The 19,778-nt window shown below is 40.3% G+C and overlaps 1 protein-coding gene across 1 annotated transcript; it reads left to right on the top strand.

The window, feature by feature from the left end:
* Nucleotides 1–214: 214 nt before the first annotated feature.
* Nucleotides 215–3,940, top strand: LOC132054261 (uncharacterized). Its single transcript, XM_059446304.1, has 8 exons — nucleotides 215–433; nucleotides 608–1,487; nucleotides 1,649–1,776; nucleotides 2,014–2,268; nucleotides 2,491–2,561; nucleotides 2,656–2,878; nucleotides 3,038–3,298; nucleotides 3,419–3,940. Exons 1-8 carry the CDS (start codon nucleotides 215–217, stop codon nucleotides 3,938–3,940), a joined length of 2,559 nt encoding a protein of 852 aa, XP_059302287.1.
* The last annotated feature ends 15,838 nt before the right edge of the window (nucleotides 3,941–19,778 follow it).

The raw sequence follows: 19,778 nt of genomic DNA, 5'->3' as shown, positions 1-19,778 counted from the left end.
AATCATCTTTTGTATGAATTTCAAATTTCATACTCATGCTATCCTTATGCTAATACGGTAGAGAGAATTTCATCCTTTATACTTGTAATATTTGCTCCTTCTTGAGCTCACATTAAGCCGTCTGCAGCCTTAGTAACGCGAAATTTTCAGGGGTGTAACAAAGCCGAACAATTATCAGCAACCCCAGGCTTAGCCAGCTAGCAATTTGGAAGAGATGATGAAGCAGCTTGTAGCTCAAACACAAGTAACGCAGCAGCAAAATCAAAGAATTCAGAGTGAGATGCAGAAATCTATTCATGAGCTTGAGCGTCAAATGGGACAGATGGCTATGATGGAGAATGTCAGACCACATGGTGCTCTTCCTAGTGATACTAAGAAGAATCCAAAGGAGTGCAAGGCAGTCACATTGAGGAATGGCAGAGAACTTGAAGAAGTGCCTCCGAAAAAAGAAGAACATAGCAGAAGTAGAACTTGTCCCTGCTAAGCGAGCTGAGTCATAGAGCAACCCGTAGAGAGAGTGGTTCGACCACCCCCTCTTTTTTCACAATGACTTCAGAAACAGAAAGCAGATTCGGCTTGTAAGAAATTTCTTGAACTCTTAAAACAGGTACACATCAACATTCATTTGGAGGAGCTTTTGCAAGAAATTTCAAAATATGCTAAGTATATCAAAGATTTGGTTGTGAACAAAAGGCATTGGACAGAGTTTAAGAATGTTGCACTTACTGAGGAGTGCAGTTCTAGAGTGAGGTATAAAATTCCTCCAAAGTTAAAAGATCCGAGTAGCTTCATGATTTCGATTACTATTGGCAACAATGAAGTTGGGCTAGCATTGTGTGACTTAGGTGCTAGTATTAATTTGATGCCTACTTCTGTGTTTCGAACGTTGGGCTTGGGTAAGCCTAGGCTAACGACTATTACTTTGCAGCTAGCTGATCGATCTCTGGCTTATCCTGAAGGTATTATTGAGGATGTTCTTATGAAGGTAGGCCCGTTTATTTTGTCGGTTGATTTTGTCATACTTGATTATGAGGCAGATAGGAGTGTTCCTCTCATCATGGGAAGAGGATTTTTGGCTATTGTTGATGATGTGATCCGAATTAGAGATGGGAAGATATCTATGACAGTTGATGGACAAGAGGTGACTTTTGAAGTGTTTAAAGCTACCAAGCTTCTAGCCCATTATAAGGAATTGAAGATGATTACAGTGGTGGAGCCCGAGCTCACTAATGCAGAGTTAGATCACTTCTTTGCTTCGCGAGATCCTTTGGAGACAGCTTTGATGTATGGGGAAGACTTGATGGTTGATGCAGAAGTCGAGAAGTGTCTTGGCATCCTTGACACTTTATCTGCTTATTTGCGAGCAAACACACCATTTGAGGAGTTAGACATATCAGAACCGTGGAAGAAGCCGAAGCCATCTATCAAAGAGGCTCCACTTCTTGAGGTGAAGCCATTACCTTCTCATTTTCGCTATGCTTTCTTGGGTAGTGGAACACATTACCTGTGATCCTCTTTTCTTATTTGACTGATGTGCAAGTTGAACGTGTATTGCGAGTGCTAAGAGATCGAATCCGGGCCTTCGGGTTGTAGATAGCTGATATTTGAGGCATTAGTAGTTCATTTTGCATGCACAAAAAATTATTAGAGGAGGACAACAAACCCAGTGTTGAATGCCAGAGACGATTGGACCCAATTATAAAGGAGGTGGTGAAGAAAGAGGTAATCAAGTGGCTTGACAGTTGCATTATTTATCCCATCTCTGACAGCAAATGGGTAAGTCCTGTACAATGTGTCCCAAAGAAAGGGGGCATGACTGTGCTAGAAAATGAGAAGAATGAATTGGTGCCTCAGCGAACTATTAATGGTTGGAGGATATGTATTGACTATCGCAAGTTGAACAACGCCACCAGAAAAGATCACTTCCTGTTGCCCTTCATGGATTAGATGCTCGATAGATTGGCTGGGCACGATTATTATTGTTTTCTGGATGGTTATTTGGGTTACAACCAGATCATTATTGCACCAGAGGATCAAGATATGACCACATTCACGTGTCCATATGGCATGTTTGCATTCCGGAGGATGCCTTTCAGTTTGTGCAGTGCTCCAGGTACTTTCCAGGGATGCATGATGGCTATTTTCACCGATATGGTGAAAAACTATGTGGAGGTATTTATAGATGACTTCTCTATTTTTGGGGACTCTTTTGATGATTGCTTGAACCATCTTGATGCCATGTTAGCTCGTTGTGAAGAAATGAACTTGGTACTTAACTGAAAAAAATGTCATTTCATGGTTTGAGAGGGCATTGTTCTTGGGCACAAGGTATCGAGCAAGGGAATAGAAGTTGACAAGGCGAAAATTGAAGCGATTGAAAAATTATCACCACCCGTTTCAGTTCGGAGAGTGCGCAGTTTTCTTGGGCATGCAGGCTTTTATTGACGGTTCATAAAAAATTTGTCCAAAATTGCTAATCTGATGTGTAAGCTCTTAGAAAAAGATGTGAAGTTTGTGTTCAATGAAGCCTGTCTGGCGACTTCTGATAAGTTGAAGAAGAGGTTAGTGTCTGCTCCTAATATCATCGCACCCGATTGCTCTCTGCCGTTTATTTTGATGTGTGATGCAAGTGATTTTGCTATAGTCCTTGGTCAGAAAAGGGACAAGATATTTCATCCCATATATTATGCCAAAGAAGACACTTGATGCAGCCCAGATGAACTACACGGTTACAGAGAAGGAGTTATTGGCGGTAGTCTACGCTTTTGACAAATTTCGATCATATCTTGTGGGCACAAAAGTAATTGTTTATACTGATCACACTGCAGTTCGATATTTGTTTGTGAAGAAGGATGCAAAGACGAGGCCTATTCGTTGGGTGTAGCTGCTGCAAGAGTTTGACATTGAGATTCTTGATCAGAAGGGAACATAAAATCAAGTGGCAGACCACTTATCGAGATTGGAAGATCGGGAACATGTAGATGAAGCAGTGTTGATTAGGGAGACTTTTCCTGATGAACAACTCTTTGCTCTTCAGTCAGTTGAGGTGCCATGGTATGTAGACATGGTGAATTTTATAGTGAGTGATATTGATCCCCCTAGTGCTAATCACGAGAAAAAAAAGCGAATTTTGTATGATAGTCGTTTCTATGTATGGGATGAGCCCTATCTCTATAGGTTTGGCACAGATCAGCTGATTAGAAGGTGTATTCCAGAGAAAGAGGTCCCCGCGATTCTTGAGAAGTGTCACTTGTCACCCTATAGTGGACATCACGCCGGTGACAGAACAGCTGCGAAGGTACTTCAGTCTGATTTCTATTGACCTACTTTGTTCAAAGATGCTTATGAATTTGTGAAAGCCTGCGATAGCTGCCAGAGAATTGAAAATATCTCCAAGCTTCATGAAATGCCATTGAAGGGCATCTTGGAGATTAAACTATTTGATGTGTGGGGTATCGACTTTATGGGGCCCTTCATACCGTCCCAAGGGAATAGGCACATATTGGTTGCTGTAGATTATGTCTCGAAGTGGGTGGAAGCCATTACACTCCCCACCAATAATGCTAGTGTGGTAGCAAGATTTCTGAAGAAGAATATATTCATGAGTTTTGGAACCCCGAGGGCCATCATCAGCGATCAAGGTACGCACTTTTGCAACCGATTCTTTGATAAATTGTTACTCAAGTATGGGGTGAAACACAAAGTAGCGACGACTTATCATCCTCAGATGAGTGGTCAAGTGGAGGTATCGAATGGAGAAATTACCAGAATCTCGGAGAAGACTGTGAGCGTGAGTAGGAAAGATTGGTCATTAAAACTCGATGATGCTATGTGGGCATACAGAACAGCCTACAAAACTCCCATTAGCACATCTCCTTATAAGCTCATCTTTGGTAAGGCATGTCATCTACCAATTGAGCTTCAGCATAGAGCGTATTAGGTGATAAAGAAGCTGAATTTAGACCTAGTACTAGCTTGAGAAAAGAGATTATTGCAGCTGCACGAGTTGAACGAATTACACTATCATGTTATAAGAACGCGAAAATGTACAAGGAGCGAACTAAGAGAATTCACGACAAGCGCATCCAACCTCGTGACTTTGAGCCTGGACAGTTAGTTTTGTTGTATAATTCTAGGCTGAAGATTTTCGGAGGGAAGTTGAAGAGCAAGTGGTCTGTGCCGTTTGAAGTCATTCGGGTAACCACACATGGGACGGTCAAGCTGAAATCGCTCGATGCAGAGCGGACATTCTTGGTAAATGGCCAGAGGGTCAAGTACTATTTTGGAGAGGTCATCAATCCAGAAAAGGCCTTGGTTGAACTAGAAGACGCTTGAGAGCCTGTGTCGTGCTGCGACATTAAATCAAGCGCTTCTCGGGAGGCAACCCGTGTTTGTAGAATTAGCATATAAGAAAAAAATTATAAAATGAGAAAAATACAAAAAGTGTCGTGGTACAACCTTAACTAAGGGGCTAGTTGGGAGGCAACCCAACGGTTTTACAGTTATATGTCACTATTGTTCATATTGCAGGACTAAGGATGGAGGAGGACTACAAAATATGCAAAAAAAAAGTCAAAAAATTGTTCCAGGTTTGTCGTACGCATTGGACCCGCGATGCGGGGCCAACGCCTGAACAAAAATTTAACTGAACCTTGTTAATGCCTGAACAAAATTTTTATTAAGTTGGAATTATCCGCATTAGACCCGCGACCCAGGGCAACGCAGATGGGGGCCCAGTCTGAAAAGTTCTTTTAAGTTTAAAAGACCACGACCCTTCACTTCCATTCTCAAAGTTTTTTTTCTCTCCCAAAATCTCTCAAAAACTCGAAAAACCCCTCTCCTAATCATTTTCCTTCACAATCAAAGTTCAAGACCTTTTATCCACCCCTCATTAATTCAACAAGATAAGTAATTTCTCATTCACTACATGAATTCCCATCCCTCTTCTTCCCTTTGTTCTTGAATTCTGAAAAGTTGTAAAGTTAGGGTTGATGGATTTGGGCGAATTTGGGCGGGGTTTGGTATTGCTGTGATTTTATGAGTTGTTTATGGCTAGAACATGACTCCCATTTTACAAGGGAGGGTTTCACAACCCACCATTGTTGTCAAAACTAAGGGAAGATTCTATGCCCGCAAGGTGTTCGATAAAAGTCCTAAACCAAGTTTTTTGTTAAAATTGTGAAGTCTTGAGTAGCAATGGAACATTACACACACATAGGAGCCCCTGTGCATCACCTTTCACTATAAATTCGAAATTAGGATGGAGAATTCAGAATTTGTGATTTTCCAACTCAAATCCTACAACATGAACTTGCTTAATTTTTTTTTTTTATTATTTTTCTCTCTTTTGTTTGTTTGCGGTGTAGTGTACGAGCAGTTAGCTTCTTTTATCTTGATTTTTAAAATGTATTTTGAAGTGAGTGTGGGGTCGGTTCTACCCCAATGGTGCTAAAACGATGTAATAACCATGCTTAGGGCCCAGAAAAGTGAAAGGGTGTTACACCTCCTAGTTTCGTCCGTTGAGATTCGTTAGGTGTCAGTTGTTCTAATCGTGGAAACTGGGGTTATCGTCTAGGATATATGAGATTATATGTTCCTATATTACGGTTATGGGGGTTTAAGCTCATGAAATAAGCAATGGAAGGATTTGAGAACAAGCAAATTAAGGAATTGAGTTTGTTGGAACTTTAGGAAAACTTGGCAAAATTTTTCGATAGGATTTTGGTCCAACTTGGGAGAGGTATATCTCCTAGAATATGAGGAGTTTTGGTGTGTTTCTTTTTTTTAAAATTGAAGTTCATCGAGTCTAGTTTCCAACACAACAAACCGTTCGTCAATGTGATATCGGAGTAAAAAGTTATGGGTGATAAAACAGACTGTTCGAGCAGAACTTTTTGACGGACCACTTTGATGGACCTTAGAAATTTTTGTGGCCTGTCAAATTGTATCTTCCCAGCATAAAACAGTCACGGTGAGCCATGTTTGGCTGGGCAGTTTGACGGAGCATTTTGCCGGCCCGTCAAAGTGGGCGCAGGATTGCCCGACGGGATTTTAAGTTCCGCTTTATATATTTCATCTCACTTCATTTGGGCATTTTATTTTCACAAATCAGATCCAAAAGCTCTCCAAAAATCCTCTCTTTAACTCCATAAACTAATCTAAGCCAAATCCAAGAGAATTAAGAGATTCAAGTGCTAAGAAGCTTGCTAGGGCTTGTGGAACTCAAGTTTTCCTTGGGTATTGATGTTAGGGTTTTTCACTTTGGTGGAGTAAGTTGATCCAAGACTTGTTCTTGTGTGATTAAGGTAAGATTTCACATCTTTTACATATGGTTAAGGTTGTTTGATTGTTATGCTATGTGGGTAAAGGAAGAAAAGTGGAAATAGAGTTCAAGTATGAACTGTGAGATATTATAAGCCATAGGTTAACTTGAATTGAAATTCTTGGCATGTTAGGAGTATAATCTTGTTGTGGATGTTATAGATAATGTTGAGGAAATATTGTATGTAAGCATATATGGTGTTGTGTTGTAGCCATTGTTATGAATGATCATGAAAAGGAGTTTTGGGATTGGATGATGCTTAACTTGAATGAAATCTTTTGATTTTGGTATTGTTGATAATGTCATTGTTGATTGGGAGTTATTTTGGAATTTGGTAGAAGTAGATGAAATAGGGGAAATGCTGCCCAATTTTCGCTAGCTTACGAATTATACTTGTTTGAACTTAAGGGTGCCTTTGAAGCCTAACCTTGGTATGAACCCTCTTAAATGTAGATTTCTCGAGCTTTGGAGGTGAACGTTAAGTAGTTAAGAAGACATAAAGGTATGTAAGGCTAACCCTTTTTTCTTAAGGAATGATCCCATTGATGTATACCTTCATGTGAAATCCATAGTATCTTCCATGATGATTTCATTCCTAGAATCACTAAAGCTCATGATCTTGATATTCTCACGAAACCATTGGTCCCATTCTATGATAGTTGATCCTTTAAGGAAGGATATAATGAAAATAATGGTGATGATGATGATGTTAAGGACATATATGTACTCCTATGTGTATATATATGTATACATATTTATATATTAAAGTATGACTACTAAGAACACCGAGCTTATATGGGCGGGTATGATATCTATCGCACGCACACCACTACAGTTGGGTACGGATGACACTGAGCCTTGGTAGGCCCAGGTATGTATAACATCGAACCTTATCATGGTCGGGTATGTAAGACACCGAACCTCTATGGTCGAGTATGATACTACTATATGTGTAAATGTATGAAATGGAAGTTTCTCATTAGAAAGAAGGTAAGTAAATATGATGAACGTCGCTAGAGGTATAAATGGTTATTTCATTCCATGACTTTTCTATCTTACGTTATTTCTTATGCTTCCATTATGTTATAGATTTGCTTTACACCCTCAGTACATTATTCGTACTGACGTCCTTTTGTTTGTGGACGCTGCGTCATGCCCGCAGGTGGACGGGGAGATAGACTTGACCCATAGACTACTTGTTTAGAGACTGCATAGAGGAGCTCCATTTGATTCGGAGCTGCAGCTGTTGGTACTATTCTTTTATGTATATGTATAGGCATGGCGGGGCCCTGTCCTGTCCTTATAATGATATTCATACTCTTCTTAGAGGCTTGTAGACAGTCATGTATAGTAGATGTCTTTTGCCTTGTCAGCTTGTGTATATGTGTAAGGGCTTAGTTATTGGCGTTGATATATAAAGGTGTTTTAGCCGTTGAAAATGGCATTTTTGAGGCATAAAATTATTAATAGGCCATGTGGCTCACCTATAGGTGAATGTGAATGCACGATGAGAGGTGTCCGGTCAGTTAGCTCTGGGTACCCGTCATGGCCCTCCGGTTGGGTCGTGACAAAGGGGCACACACTCTAGACTTGAGTACATGACATAGGATTAAGTGTGGGGTCGTTCCACGACCTCCTTTGATTTTTTAATTGTACTTAGCGTGTGGTGTGATGTTGTTTTGCAGGCGAGATGGTTAACACAAAGAACAAAGGGAAGTCTGCTGCTACCTTCTCCCAAGGCACAAAACGGGGGAGAGCGAACCCCCCCCCCCAAAGCTAAAAAGACAATCAAATCGCTATTGGGGGGTAGGCAACCAACCACTCTTATCCCTCGAGCTCCGTCTTTGAGGCCCAGGCCAGATATTCGAGTATCCGGGAGGGATTCGTATGACATATTCAATCCCGCAGCGGGGTACATCCATGAGCGTTCCATCAATGGCACCCTATTGCAGTTGGATTCAGGAATGTGTACAATAGGCTTGTAGATATGAGGTGGGTGTGCATTTTTGAGACACCGGGGGCCAGTTAACATAAATCTAGTCCTCGAGTTCTACGCTAATGTCACGTTTAGTTGAAATGGCACATAGGAGCCGACTACCTATTGCAGGGGAGGTGATATACCCATCTCACCATCCCTTTTGTGTGCACACTTGGAAGTCACTGACTATCCTATCCAGCCACTGCTGGACTTCATCTACAGGCCTGATTATAAGGCCATTCGGGAAACCTTGTATGGTGTTGATTCCAAAGCCTCATAGGCCCATTATGCTGGAAAATATCGAAAGCACAAATGCATGAAGATGAGTAATTTCAATCAGGAAGAGCGGGTATGGTTGCGTTTATTGAACTACCGAATCTGGCCATTGGAGCACTATTTTGAGGTGCAAAAGGATCGGGTATGCATTGTATACTTCCTTATGATAGGGCAGCCCGTTAACATAGGGTATTTGATGATGGAAGAGATAAAGAAGCTCCGACAACACACCCTGTCGAGGTTGAATTTCAGCAATCCTCTCACGGCTTACTTAATGAGCTTGAATGATAGATTAGCAAAGCCGTATGATAGAGTATTACCATCACCTAAGGATGCCCTTGACATTTCAAATGTCCGAGCGCCTAAGTTGAGTAAAAAGCAACAGCTCACCCCGCGGAGAAGAGGGCTACCCAATCCACAGTGCTGGCTCAACTTTACAAAAGGATGACGGTGGCTTCTAAGCACTTCGACTTAGATCTGTCCAACGTGTTCACTGCGATCCCGCATACCCCGTACTCCCGAGCTCTTGTGGGAGATGAGGCCACATTAGCTGCCGATGAGGATGTGAACTCGACATACTTGATTGAGGTCAATCGAGCAGCTGGTTAGGAGGTAGAGTCCCAGATAAGGGAAGAAGATGAAGAAGCCAAGCCAGTTGAAGGCGAGCTGATGATGAGGATTACATTGGGGAGGATGACTAGGCCCTAGTGGGCCCCAGGGAGTATCTCTCGCCTTACTTTTGTTTTTACCCTTTCATATGCATTGAGGGCATTCCATGAAAGTAAGTGTGGGGTGGGAGTACGTCTCGAGATAGAGGATGCTTATGCCGTAAGATTTTTTTTTAAGGATTTAACTTTAGTTTATTCTTCCTTTTTAGTTAGGATTACTTGAAAAAAAAAATGAAAAGAGACACACCAGAAGACAAAAAGTTTTTTTTTTTTTAAGATTAGGCCCTCAGTAGTGGCATAAGTCATCCGTTAATTTTTTTTTATTTTTATTTCTTAGTCGTAGAAGGGGTGGTTCCTGATGACGGGTGGATGACAACCTGCTTGAGCGAAATTTCATCCATAGGAAAGACCATTCAAATGCTAGGTGCTCAGGTTAGGTGAAATATTGGCATATGAGTCCTTCTTGGGGTTTTTTTTGAAAGCATGTTGTGAAAATACATAACCATTCTCGAAACACTTAACTTGGAGTTTGTTTGACTCATATATGACCCACTTGGCATTGTTGATATGTTGTTGCTTAATCCTGTAACGACCCGTTTGGCCGTTACTGCGTTTCCAACCCTTTTGATCCTTTTTCGAGGTTTATTAGCTCTTACTTGACTTGCGAGGACCGTTGACACGCTCCCCGAGGTGTACGGGGTTGATTTTGGTGACTTTTTGGGAAAAATTGGCTTTAAGCGAAAAAGAGCTGACTAAAGTTGACTTTTGGGTAAACAGATCTTTTTCGAAAATCCATCGATTTTGAGAGGTCCGGATGGTCATTTAGAACTTGTGTGCATATCTGGTTCGGTTCCCTATGTAATCGGGTGCATTTTAGGACTTGGGTTGGGAAGTTGGAATTGAGATATCAGGGGTTGACTCGGTTAATGAGACCTCCGTTGGAAATTCTGAGGCCACGAGGGCGTTCGTAGCATTTTTTTATATATGTTTGTGTGTGTGGTTTGTGAGCAGAAGGCCAAGGGTATTAGTCAGGATTTCTGGTTGAGATTGAGATTATATTAGAAAAATCTGTGCTGGTGTCTACCTTGGTGGTGGTATTGGCCGCTGTGGCGGCCCAGTGCATTTGTAGCTCGACCATCCCGACGGTCTGAGAGCCCGCGAGTCAGGACTGTTGCCGCCGAATCGGTATCAGGCCTATTATATCATTAATTGTGTAATATAAGCATTTAGTCTCTCATTTATTACTATTCCAAAATTTGAGCTGTTGGGAGCAAATCTAGGGTATTCCCTGAGAAGATTCTTGGTGGCAAGTTCTTCTAATCTCTTTACTATTCCATTATCCCTAATCATCTTAGAATCTCTTTATCTTGATAGTTCATTAAGTGATTGAAGATTAAAAGTGGGTTTAATGAATATTCTTTCTAGGCTTCTAAATCTTGATTTGTTGGTTGAGTTAGCTTCTTTAGGTATTGAATTGATGATTAGAATCCTTTATTTCATAACTTCTTCCTAATTAGAGGCTAAGTTATGAAATTGGAAGTTAGGGTTTATACCCAAATTTGGGGGTTTTGCCCAGAATCCGAAATTGAGTGAATTGTTGATTATTCTAGCTTGCTATTGATGGGAATTGATCACCTACAGGTTTAATTTCATGTTGGGACCTTTAGATTCCTAATTTCACCCTTCTAGTTCATGAACCCTATTCCATAGGTTGGAGATTGGGGTCTTGAATAGAAGTAGGGTTTGTTTGATGTTCTTCTTGATTCTAATTTCATGATTCGAATATGCTTAGACTTTCTAGATCTCGAGGCTCAAAGGAAAGGAAAGGCTAAGGAGTGATTGTTGGTGATACTGCTGTTCGACCTTCCAGGTAGGTTACGTTTTACCTTTTGGTGAGACTTCGTTTAGCGAAGCATATATTTGGACGATATTATCGAAAAAAGCATGTAAACCTTCGGGTATGAAGTTGGGTTGAATATTGTCTTAGGTTGGGCCCTGTTGTGTGATTGGGGTTAGCCACCCCGTTGTGTTGTGCCTTATCTTGTTCTATTGTTGTTGGCTTGATGCCACGTAGAGATAGTAGATACTGGAGACTGTTGATATATCTTGTTCATGATATTGTGGTATCTTACTTGCTGATGTTTGATACGAGGATAGTGTTTTATATGACTCGTGTAGCCTTTTCATGATATTGTAGTATCTTACTTGTTGATGTTTGATACGAGGATAGTGCTCTATATGGCTTGTGTAGCATTTTCATGATATTGTTGGCGTACCCATGCTTGGTACTTGTGATATTGATCTGATTATTAACATTGAACTAATACATTGCACGCATTCTCATCCTTCATGTTATACTGTAGACACAATGATGATACTTGAGGAAACACTATGATGAGCGGGGCTCATTTGGATGAGAGTGACGTGAAGACTAATATCCGATGGTTGTCCCTGAATGGAGGTTGTGTGTAGTGATTGCTGAGGTTTTTGCTGGAATCGTGAGGTAGTGGTTGCTGAGGTTTGTCTTAGGTCGTGAGGTACATGGACTCCACGGGCCCCCCATGGGTTGTGCTATCGAGACGTCGATATTTTCATGCAGAGTAGATATGTACACAAAATTACATTGCATATACATTTCATACATTATTGCATTGCATTGCACTTGGCTTCTATTGTGATATTCTTGTGATATACTTGTGATCTACAAATTCGGACTGAGTATTTGAGACTTGACACAATTGGGTTTAGATGCTATAACCTAGGTGATGATGTGTACTTGATTCCTGGCTTGTGTTTGACTTATACCTTAATTGATTACTTGTTTATTTTTCTTTATTGACTAGATATGTGTTTGCTAAACTTAGTCAGCCTATGATACCTACCAGTACTTGTTATTTGTACCGACGCTCAGCTTGCTGCATTCTTTTAATGCGGTTTTCCGAGCTGGTCGACCTCCGATTCTCATGTCGATTGCGGTCATGGGCGAGTAGCTGTCACGAGAGTCTACAGAGTGAGCACGAGCACGCCCGCCGCCTTGGAGATTCTTTCCTTAGTTTATGTCTTATTCGATATCCCGATACATATTCAGACCTTTTAATGTATTATTGAGATTTCCAGACTCGTAGTTATTAGCTAGTTGCTCTTGCATGGTTAGACAAATTTCTGGGGTGGTTTGATGTACTTCCGCATATTCTACCTATTATTATGTTAGACTTACGTATTTATATTTCTTTCGCTTATTTACTTGTTGTTTCATGTATTTGAAATTATTGGAATAAGGGTTTGCCCACCGAGATGGGAAAGGTAGGTGCCCGCACGACTTAGCTAAATTGGGTCGTGACAAGTTGGTATCAGAGCACTAGATTACCCGGTCTATAATACGAGAGCGTGTCTAGTAGAGTCTCATAGATCGATACGATGAGCTCCGTACTTATCTGCGAGAGCCTATAAGACATTTAGGAAATTGCCAATCTTTTCATTTTCTCGTGTGACTTCATTCAAATTGGTATCTTGTCGATTCCAATTGGTATCTGAACTTTCTTATCTTAACCACCCACGGAGCGTTGACACTCGTCCTTAACTTCATATGCAAATGGTTGATCTATACGTGTTGTGGTTTGGGTGCGAGATGTGTTATTCTGATTCGAAAACGTGATCAAGTTCAGTCCTTAGTTATGGCCTAAGGATTCGATTGTGTGGAGTCGAGATTAGACTCATTTATTGTGAGAGTTCGTGAGAAATAGGAAAAATAGTTCAGAGAGTTGGGTTGCTCGGAAGTGAAAAAGTGCATTGATGGCTTAACAATAGTAGGTTGCTCGATGATATGATCGATTGTACTACAGCTTTGTCAAGGTTTAATGATGGTGTGCGTGACACTAGCTTACTAATGGTGGGTCTACGATTCAGCAACGGTAGAGTATTGGACTTGGGTATATGAGGACAAGTGTAAATTCGGTAATGACCTTTGAATTGAGCAAAGGCATTATGACCGCGTGTAATAAAGAAAAAGAGTTGACAATAAGCACATGAAGGAAGCTTTTATGGAAGTGTGCAGCGAACTAAGACTTCTTAGAATATCTTGGATATGACTACTTTTCGTGATATGGGGAAAGGAAAAATTGGTATCTGACATGGTTGTCAGGATAAGGTTGCAATTGATGCGAGAACGAATTTCGTGTTTGGTTGTGAAAAGTAAAGGGGGGTTTGGCATGAGAGAACGGTACCGATGGAGGTGGATGTTTGAGTTATGGTTGTTATGGAGTATTAAATCTTGTGGGAATAACTAGGCATGGATTGGTAACGGTTGTACTTACAGGTTCACGTGATATCTCGGGGATATGGTACAAAAAGTCATTCTCGATATAAGCTTGTTGAGGTTAAAGGACTATTTTCTTAGTAAGTGAATGCTATAATCACATCGTTTGGCTAGTAAATTTGACTGGGTTCTAGGCTTCTGAGGAGCTAGTAATCGACTGATAGAAATGGCTTCAATTATAGGCGTATGCGATGAGTTAATGACATGGGAAGTTACTGGTTGCTACACTTTGATTTAAGGAGAAGTATTGATATTGTTTGTGGTCGTTCGGCTCAGAGGGATGATTGGTTTAGAGGATCGAGTGGATTTGAGTGGTTGTTGGTTGATATTGATAGAGTGATTTGAAATGAAATACAGGAACTAAAGGATTACAACGAGGCATCTTGCTATCTGGTTCAGGAGATTAAGGTTCGTAAGACTTGAGGTGAGGTAACATGGGTACGTGAGTCGTGGTTGGATTTCGGGGGCATTATATCATGACGTCAAAAAAAAAGGGTGACCGATGAGGTTGTTTGGTGTCTTCGAAGTTAAGGACAGAAAAAAATCGTGAAGATAAAAGTTAGTGATGTGAGAGCTTGGTGGTGATTGTACAGTGTAGAGTGGGCTTGAGAGTTTATGGATGAGTTGGTATGTTTGGTTATGCCATAGACTAACAGAGGTCAGTGGTGGACTGAGGTTGGGAACCTTGTATTCATTGTGTAAAATTGGCTAGATCCCTCTACTAGTGGTGTTATTACTCGGCTTAGGTGATTGAATAAAAAAGTATAGTCGTGCGAGTGGTTAGAGGTATTCAGGTTCGATAATTGAGGTAAGAGGTGGTTCTTCGAGGACTAGTAACGTTAAGGATTTGAGTAAGGCAATTCGGGCAAGGACGATTCAGTAGGATACATGAGGATACTAGTAAGACTGTTATGCGATACGCAGGGTTTAGAGAGTGTTCAGTTTAGAATGGTAAGTGCTAAAGAAACTATAATGGATAGAGTTTGTGGCTTACTATTATCTCTAGGTGTGATTCAGTTAGTTTATGAGACTTATGATTATGTGATAATACTACTGAGTAGATTCGAGTAATGGACAGACGATGGTGGTATAAGTGAACTGATAGAAATTGAGGAATTGGAGAGTCAAAGAAAGGTATAGTTGATCGAGAGTCGGCAAGAATGAGGTATATCTTGGGATTACTTGAGACTATTTAGATGGGTGGCATCGTTGTCTTGCATATTCAGATGAGGTGTGATTGTTGTGTGAGCTTAAGGTAGGAAGTCTACAGAAATAGACTAAGTGAAATGACGAAAATTTCGTGAGATTCGTGATCGACAGCTAGTGATAAGCATGTTTTAGCGAACCAATAGGTTGAGATTTATAAGAAGTACCATGGTGGTACACCGTTGGAAAAGTTCATAACATTCTCTGTTGAGAATGAGTTAGCGTGCTTTAAGAGAAAAGATTGTGAAATTCCTATCATGTGACGCTAGAGTTATATTTTCGGGGAGGGACCTTACTCGTGGTAGTACAGTATGATTACAAGCAATATTGACTGGACAGTTTGGGTAAGCGCTTTTAGATATTAAGGACTTGGGAGCAATTGCATGAGATTTAAAGCGGCAGTTGTAAGATTGGATACTTTAGAAAAAGTATCATGGCATATCGAGATGATGCAATGAAAGGTTCGATGGTTAAATAATTATTATATGAGGCTTCAGGTTTTGCGCTGAAATGTTCGGGGTTGTATTGGATTTGCATGTCTGGTAAAGGTTGAGAAGCATGAAGCTTGGAATCGTAAGGTATAGCTCTTCGGTACTAAGTTGATAACTTGGATAGGACTCAACTTGTGGAGTTGAGGGTGATAGACAGGATTTGTTATGCGTGGTATGATTGTGATTGGTTACAAAATTCGGAGTCAGTTCTAATGACTATTGGTGATACTCGAGAGTTGTGCATTCATTCCGGGTCAACGTTGTTGGAGTTAAGCTTAAAGGTCTATGATTATACTTCCAGGAAGATATTTAAGGATTCGAAGAATTTTGGTTTAGATTTGAGGTATGACAGATTTATCGAGCTTTGTCAGGGTTTTTTAGTGGATATGATGATACTTTCTGAGAACAGTTACTTGGACAGAATAATGGTATGCAATGAGCTTAGTACAGACTTGAGGAGGAACCGCTGCGAGGGAAATTCAAACATGGAGATATGAGAATTGGAGCTTGAGCTAAGTTTAGAGGTTTGTGACTGGTAAAGTGAGCGATTAGTTTTTTTTTCCCCTGAATATTACACCCAACAAGAGTGTCATGCGATTTGGGAAGGAGGGCATATGAGCTCGAGATGTAATGGCCGGGTGGAGACTATCCGTTGTGTTGATCCTGTGTTATACGAGTAGTTTTCACCAGACCTGTCGGGTGTTCATCTAGTTTTCCATGTTTCTATATTGAAGAAATGCCCTTCTGATGGTACCAATATCACTCGTTGGGATTCAGTTTTGATCGATGTGAATCTTTCCTAGTAGGAGAAGTCAGTTATGTGTTGAGATATCCCCAGTTGTTGTGGGCTCAGGTATCTTCCTCGTTCTCTTCCTTGTCGCTTGAGGACAAGCAATTATTTAATTGGGATCGGATGTAACGATCCATTTGGCCGTTACTGCATTTTTGACCCTTTTGATCCTTTTTCGAGCTTTATTAGCTCATATTTGAACCGCGGGAACCATTTACACGCTTCTCGAGATGTACAGGGCTGATTTTGGTGACTTTTTGAGAAAAACTGGCTTTAAGCAAAAAAGAGTTGACTCAAGTTGACTTTTGGGTAACCGAACCTTTTTCGAAAATCTGTCGATTCCGAGAGGTCCAGATGGTCATTTAGAACTAGTGTGCATATTTGGTTCGGTTCCCAATGCACTCAGGTGCATTTTGGGACTTGGGTTGGGAAGTTGGAATTAAGGTATCGGGGATTGACTCGATCAACGAGACCTCCGTTGGGAATTTCGAGGCCACGAGTGCATTCGTAGAGTGTTTTTATGCGTGTCTGTGTGTGTGATTTGTGAGCAGATGGCCTCGGGTATTAGTCTGGATTTCGGGTTGAGATTGAGATTATGTTGGAAAAATCTGCACTGGTGTCCACCTTGGCAGCACCATTACCGCTATAGCGGTGGTATTGGCCGCTGTAGCGGCCTAGTGCTTTTGTAGCCTGATTGTCCCAGAGGTCTGAGAGCCCGTCGAGGCGGGACCGCTTCCCGTTGCCGCCGAATCAGTATCGGCCCTGTTATTTCATTAATTATGTATTAAAAGCCCTTAATCTCTCATTTATTACTATGCCAAAATTTGAGCTATTGGGAGCAAGTCTAGGATATTTTTGGAGAAGATTCTTGGTGGTAAGTCCTTCTAATCTCTTTACTATTCTATTATCCCTAATCATCTTAGAATCCCTTTATCTTGATAGTTCATTAAGTGATTGAAGATTAAAAGTGGGTTTAATGAATATTCTTTCTAGGCTTCGAAATCATGATTTGTTGGTTGAGTTAGCTTCTTTAAGCATTGAATTGATGATTAGAATCCTTTATTTTATAACTTCTTCCTAATTAGAGGCTAAGTTATGGAATTGGAAGTTAGGGTTTATCCCTAAATTTGGGGGTTTTGCCCAGAATCCGAAATTGAGTGAATTGTTGATTATTCTAGCTTGCTATTGATGGGAATTGATCACCTACAGGTTTAATTTCATGTTGGGACCTTTAGATTCTAATTTCACCCTTCTAGTTCATGAACCCTATTCCATAGGTTGGAGATTGGGGTCTTGAATAGAAGTAGGGTTTGTTTGATGTTCTTCTTGATTCTAATTCCATGATTCGAATGTGCTTAGACTTTCTTGATCTCGAGGCTCAAAGGAAAGGAAAGGAAAGGCCAAGGAGTGATTGTTGGTGATATTGTTGTTCGGCCTTCCTGGTAGGTTATGGTTTACCCTATGGTGAGACTTCGTTTAGCGAAGCATATATTTAGACGATATTGTTGGAGAAATCATGTAAACCTTCGGGTATGAAGTTGTGTTGGATATTGTCTTAGGTTTGGCCCTATTATGTGATTGGGGTTAGCCACTTTGTTGTGCCTTATCTTGTTCTATTGTTGTTGGCTTGATGAAACGTGGAGATAGTAGATGCTGGCGACTATTGACATAGCTTGTTCGTGATATTGTGGTATCTTACTTGTTGATGTTTTATACGAGGATAGTGTTCTATATGGCTTGTGTATCCTTTTCATGATAATGTAGTAACTTACTTGTTGACGTTTGATACGAGGATAGTGTTCTATATGGCTTGTGTAGCCTTTTCAAGATATTGTTGGCGTACCCATGCTTGGTACTTGTGATATTGATCTAGTTATTGACATTGAACTCATACATTGCACGCATTCTCATCCTTTATGATATACTGTATACATACTGATGATACTTGAGGAAACACTGTGATGAGGGCGGGCTCAGTTGGATGAGAGTGACGTGAGGACCAATATTCGATGGTTGTCCTGGAATCGAGGTTGTGCGTAGCGATTGCCAAGGTTTTTGCCAGAATTGTGAGGTAGCGGTTGCTGAGGTTTGTCTTAGGAGGTCGTGAGGTACATGGACTCCATGGGTCCCCTAGGGGTTGTGCTACTGAGACGTCGATGTTTCCTTCCGGAGTACCTGTGGTACACAAAATTGCATTGCATATACATTTCATACATTATTGCATTGCATTCCACTTGGCTTCTGTTGTGATATTCTTGTGATGTACTTGTGATATACGGATTCAAACTGAGTATTTAAGACTTGACACAATTGGGTTTAGATGCTATAACCTAGGTGATGATGTGTACTTGATTCCTGGCTTTTATTTGACTTATACCTTGATTGATTACCTATTTATCTTACTTTATTGACTTGATATGTTAGCTAAACTTAGTCGGCCTATGATACCTACCAGTACTTGTTGTTTGTACTGACATGCACTTGCTGCATTCTTTTATGAATGTAGAGTTCCAGCTAGGGCCGACCTCTGATTCTCGTGGCTGTAACAGTTCGCATTTACGCGGGTGCATAAAAAGCTACTACGAATTTGTTGGTGCTCTTTCGGACTTTATTTTAAAAGAGTCACCACCTAATATTTAGGAAATTAGGAAAACTGTGGGTGAAGGGTTTATTCAAATACCATGAAAAATCCTTCGTCATCTAGAGTTCCAGGTTAGGGTTCTGATGATCCCCTGGGGAAGGTGTTAGGCACCCCAGTATTCAGGGGGTTTGCATGAACTGTTTATTTAGTGTTTATTCAGTGTTTATTCCAGCAAAAATCTTGTCATTTTGCATATCATTTTTTGAAAAAAGAGTTTGGACATGCTCCCTCTATAAATAGGGTACTTATATTTGGATTTATAATATCAGGCTAAAATAGCCTCCCTTTGTATATAACGGAGGTATATTTTGTTTGTAAAGAGAGTATATAAAAGTTGTCATCCTTTTATACATGTCACTTATAAAGAATATAAAATTGTTATGTTTAAGTACATAGTTTTTTTCATGCTTTAACTCATACTTTATTTGGATCGATCCGCTCAATACGTTTGGAATGCCTTATCTAAGAACTTATGTATACGAATGCTTTGTTGGAAAGCGTATTTAAAATACACATCTTTTTGTTATAAGTCTATAAAATAGGTCTCGGATTTTGGCTTATAGCCAAAAAAATTATAGTTCTCCATTTAAAGGGTCCGTCCATTTTTCTGCGCTTGGCCCAAATATACTCATGTATGAAATCTTGTCAAAAGCCGAATACCACAAACTCTTTTATCTAAATGGGTTTCTGCCCAAAATCTTTTTTTGTTGGACTTGGCCTATTTTTGGGTTTTAATCATTTTTCTAGAAAAAAGAGGAGATGAGCGGGGACCTTTGACCCAAAACTTTTGCCAAATTCGTTTATTTGGATCCGGTCCAAAACAATTTATCCTTAGCCCAGATTTGGAAATAAAACTTTAGTTAAATTTTATAAAGAATGTGTGCTTCGGTTTAAAACTCAGTCCGTTTTGCTTAGTTTTGCAACACTTGTGACTTTGAAATAACTTCTTATTCTTGTTAACTTAAACCGTGTCAAAATAGTTTGGCTGATTATCCATTTAATTTTGACAAAATAGTTATGCTAAATTCGGGTTTTGAAAAAATTGTTTGGGGGACCTAAAGTTGACTAAACGGTGTAAGTACCGTTGTCCT

This window comes from Lycium ferocissimum, chromosome 4, assembly GCF_029784015.1.
Source record: "Lycium ferocissimum isolate CSIRO_LF1 chromosome 4, AGI_CSIRO_Lferr_CH_V1, whole genome shotgun sequence".
NCBI classification, from domain to species: domain Eukaryota; kingdom Viridiplantae; phylum Streptophyta; class Magnoliopsida; order Solanales; family Solanaceae; genus Lycium; species Lycium ferocissimum.
This window is presented reverse-complemented; position numbering and strand designations above follow the sequence as displayed.